The sequence below is a fragment of the Triticum urartu genome, unplaced genomic scaffold (genome assembly GCF_003073215.2).
Source record: "Triticum urartu cultivar G1812 unplaced genomic scaffold, Tu2.1 TuUngrouped_contig_8823, whole genome shotgun sequence".
Taxonomy (NCBI): domain Eukaryota; kingdom Viridiplantae; phylum Streptophyta; class Magnoliopsida; order Poales; family Poaceae; genus Triticum; species Triticum urartu.
Genome location: NW_024119809.1, coordinates 5,024 through 9,120, shown reverse-complemented (window position 1 = coordinate 9,120; position 4,097 = coordinate 5,024). Strand labels below are relative to the sequence as shown.

General features: G+C 40.4%; 1 protein-coding gene across 1 annotated transcript; it reads left to right on the top strand.

The window, feature by feature from the left end:
• The first annotated feature begins 350 nt into the window (after positions 1–350).
• LOC125532023 lies at positions 351–3,260 on the top strand. Its single transcript, XM_048696196.1, has 5 exons — positions 351–589; positions 876–1,034; positions 1,110–1,943; positions 2,222–2,307; positions 2,808–3,260. The coding sequence occupies exons 3-4, from the start codon at positions 1,159–1,161 to the stop codon at positions 2,259–2,261; spliced, it is 825 nt and encodes a 274-aa protein (XP_048552153.1). The 5' UTR covers positions 351–589; positions 876–1,034; positions 1,110–1,158; the 3' UTR covers positions 2,262–2,307; positions 2,808–3,260.
• Positions 3,261–4,097: the final 837 nt, after the last annotated feature.

Genomic DNA, 4,097 nt, shown 5'->3' with positions numbered 1-4,097 from the left:
CAAACGGCGGCGCCGCCCGCGCCCGCTATGGGAAAAAAACAGAGGCGCTCGTGGCGGAAGCTCGATCGGCTGAGTATGAGCATTAGCGCCGTCTCCCACGGCTCCGCTCCCGCACCCCAAGCAGCTAGGTATTCTCGGCCATCTTGGAGTCACTCTGTACGTCTGTTTTTCGCCGGGATCATCTGTTTATCCTTTTCCTTTTTCGGCAATCGCACTGAACGTGTTTCGTTCGTCTCACGAATTCCCGATTAAGCATTACTTGATGTTCTCGAGGCAATACGATGGAGCACATCGATCCCATACTTAATTAGCTATAATATCTTATGACGTGATGTATCTTCTTCGTTTAATTTGCTAGGTTTCCACGACCTCCAGCGGCCAGCACAAGAGTTCCAGACGTCGAGCACAACTGCACACTCCAACCGCCTCCAGCTCCAACCTATGCTGACGCGGTGAGAGCAAATATCATACCGTCGCCAAGAGACAGGCACAACCGTACACCTCCATCATCGTCGCTGACAAACGTGGCTGGAACAAATGGCACCGCCATCTCTGGTGCCGGCCGACCTTCGCTGCAATCCTTGGAAATGTAACGCCCACCATAGACCTTATCAACCTTTTTCAGTTATTCTAAATTTATATACCTTCCATTGGTTTATTTGCTGACTAAGATCCATCGCCTGTTCGCTACAGCACTCTAGTGACCTTTAATTGTTCACAATATGTTTTTATATTTAATGTCGCATTTCTGTATTTGTTTTTCTTTTCTTCTACGTTTCCAATTTGTTGTCATCTTGCTTTGCTCAACTTCTACTTAAGAATATATATCACTGAGCCTGATTCACAACATGTATATGTGCTTATTTTGGCTTCAGTGCTAACTATTCTTGGGAAGAGGTTTCTTCGGAAGAGGATGCATTCAGTCTTGCTTTACTACATGCTGCTAAACAGATCCGAGAAGATGCGAATTTTGAAAAGGAAGAAGTTCCCATAATTACAGGGATATGCTTGCATAATATTGGCTGCCCAAAAAGGTTCGTTCGGGCATATATCTAACTCTTTTGTTTATTTTGCATGACAGTGTTTCTTTATGTGTGCTGTGTTTGCAGTATCCAGAACCTGACGGGATTTTTGAAGAATAATCCTCTCACGAGGTCCATGGATATATTTGAATGCAAAATGACTATTCTAACTGCAACACCTCAAGGAAGAATTCTTATTCAGACCTTGATGGCTGTTGTCTCGGAGTGTCATTCAAGAAATAAAACCTGGAATGGCGAATTTGAGCATAAGCACATACGGATCATTACGACCAGGCAGTCTAAGAAGTTCATTATGATACTGAAAGATCCAGTAAAACTTGAAGGGGAGGCACTGCTTCAGGCTATGCTTAATGACCTACGCACAGCTGCTGCGATACTCATACCACTCTACAGGACAAATAATGATCTTCCAGTTGGCTTTTTCGAGCTCCAAGACGACCTAGAAGGAGCCACCAGGCATTTGGTTTCACAGCCTAGGTTTTTGGAATATTTGAGGTACCATCCAGCCATAATGTCATCTGCTGGTCGTAGCAAGTTTGCCAAGGCGCTGAGCAGCAGGCCTACATATCGTGATAGAATCCTTGGGGCCATTACAGGACCTTATCACAATGATTGGAGAACTGTCGTGAATTCGGAAATGCGGGACAACACAGCCATTGATGTTCTCACGGCCGTGTACCATCACAAGCCTGGCACATCTTATGGAAGGACGATGGGCGAGCTTGCCAGGTTTATCCGGAATGTTCTTGTGCATGGGAAGGAGCATAAACGACAAGATGGCGTTGTCATCTATTATGACGAGCACGATTTGGAGATGTACCTTTTTAAAATATTCACTCCGTTTCTCCCAAGCATTATGCGAACCCTTCTAATCTCAGGAAACATGGTGATGGAACAACTGTGAGTACATACATTCTAAATTTTCAGTTTGTTTTGGTATTCTACTTCTTTTAGTTACTAGATGTTTAGTCTAAAAGCTCCATCCCTTGATGTTGCTTGCCTTCTAGGTATGCATCAATTGCTTAACTCTTTGTGCACGTTATTTGGCAAAGTATATATAATATATGCACATTAATTCCATGAGAAATATGTCTCCACCAGTCCCCCGCGTCCCTCAAACCCACACGTATATGTATGTATGTATATATTTATTCTAACATTCACTCTTTTATGTATAGTTATGGAGACGCCTGGCCATCTTATAAATTATATGTCTAAGTCGAACAAGCGTGGTCCATGGTCGAAGTGATTAGGACGGGAGGAGGTATGCATTTTTGTATCATATGTTATATTACGTTTCAGGATTTAGTATGATGCTCGGCGTAGCTCTCTTCACTTGGATTTATAAAGCGCCACACCAATTTTCGATTACTTTGACGGAAACTAGACCAATACTATACAGTATGATTTATGTGGCATAAAAATTATACCACTGGGAACTACTTTGAAATGTGAATTTGATGTTATATTATTAGTGCCATATAACTAATATTTTGTTTATCAAAATGGGTGGTCAAAGTTGAACTTAAAATGTGAGAGGGCCTTATAAGCCCAAACGGAGGGATTATATTGCTCATAATTTAGAACTACTGTTCATATATGTCCCTTCTTATGTATTTGAGATCCAAAACATTACCTACATATACCGCTGCTCAGATATATTGGGAGTGCATATATAATTTGTTCCCATTTGAAACGGGCATTGATTTAGCTCATTAATTGGTTGTACCGGCTAAATCGTACTATTCTCCTGTGATTTTTCAGGTTGTTGTGTTTTGCATGGGTCTTAAGGTTGCAGTCCTACAAATTTTGACCATTGGGAATGCTAAGATACGCCCGAGAAACTACGAAAAGCTCTCATGATGAAGCCTAATTTGTAAGTGTATGAGTTGATTTATTGGCCTTCCTTCAAAGAAGGAAGTAAAGTATGGCGTGACAGGGTTAATTTGGATTTTTTGTCTTTCCTTTCTTGTTTGGAGATTCGTTAGTATACATTTTCGAGAAGGTTGTTGGCATAGTTTTTCCTGTCTCAGTTGTGGCTCGTAGTACATACATGTGTGTATGGTATATTACCCGGTAACTATAGAATGTTGTAAAATTATGTTGTATTGTGTCGGTGATGATGAACTGCCCCGTGTCTGTAATACTATGATTTGTATTAAGTGTGTGAAATTTTGTGTTAGTGGATGCTAAACTTTAACTCGTACTGCTTAATTAGATGCTCAGAAGGTACACAGTTACCGTTTGCCCTGCTGTTACGTTAGATGCTCATTTTGCATAGACAGCAATATGACTACAAATGCACCTGCAAAAACATGAGTAAGAATGTCCACAATGTTTTTTTCATGCACGCACATATATCCGGGTACACCCCCTCAGTGTTAAGATTTGAGAAAGCATAGGCTTCCGTACACCCCCTTATCTTGCCATCCATTTTTGCATCGCAATTCATGCAAGTACTTTAGTCTTTTTTTGTTTCTTCCAAATAAAACAACATATAAACTTCAAAATTTGGAGGACAACAAAAACATTCTAACTAGAATGGGGGAAAAACTTTCAGATTTTTTCGTGAATCATATATACTAAAAATAATATTTTTCACTCAAAAGAAATATCATTTTGTATATTTATGTCGGACCAAAAAATCTAAATTCTTTCCAACATTGTAGTAAGAATGTTCTGTTGTCCTCCAAAGTTTGAAGTTAATATATTGTTTTGTTTTGAAGAAACAAAAAAGAGAAAAATTCATATAGTTAGTTGTGTAGCACATATCTCAAAGCAACATTGGAGGGCAAGGATAAAACGTGCCAGGAAGAATGAGCTTTATAAATCCACATCCGGTACTTCAGTCTGTCACTTCTCCTTGTCTCTAAAAGCACAACGGGGGATATTGTTATTCCTTTTCTTAAGGTGCACTACTGAAGTGCTGAAATGTTCTACTTGCAAAACAGAGAGATGATCTTAGAGCCTGTGGAGTGGGGTAGCCTTTAGAAGCCGCTTGGCTAGCTACAAATAGAGAGCATATAGGTGGAGCATCACATGGACAGGTTGGAC

Bases quoted from the DNA above. Each gene is read 5' to 3' on its own strand.
- LOC125532023 (XM_048696196.1), top strand. From the start codon at position 1,159: ATGGATATATTTGAATGCAAAATGACTATTCTAACTGCAACACCTCAA. The intron at 1,944-2,221 runs GTGAGTACATAC...TTTTATGTATAG, and splicing joins AACATGGTGATGGAACAACT to TTATGGAGACGCCTGGCCAT.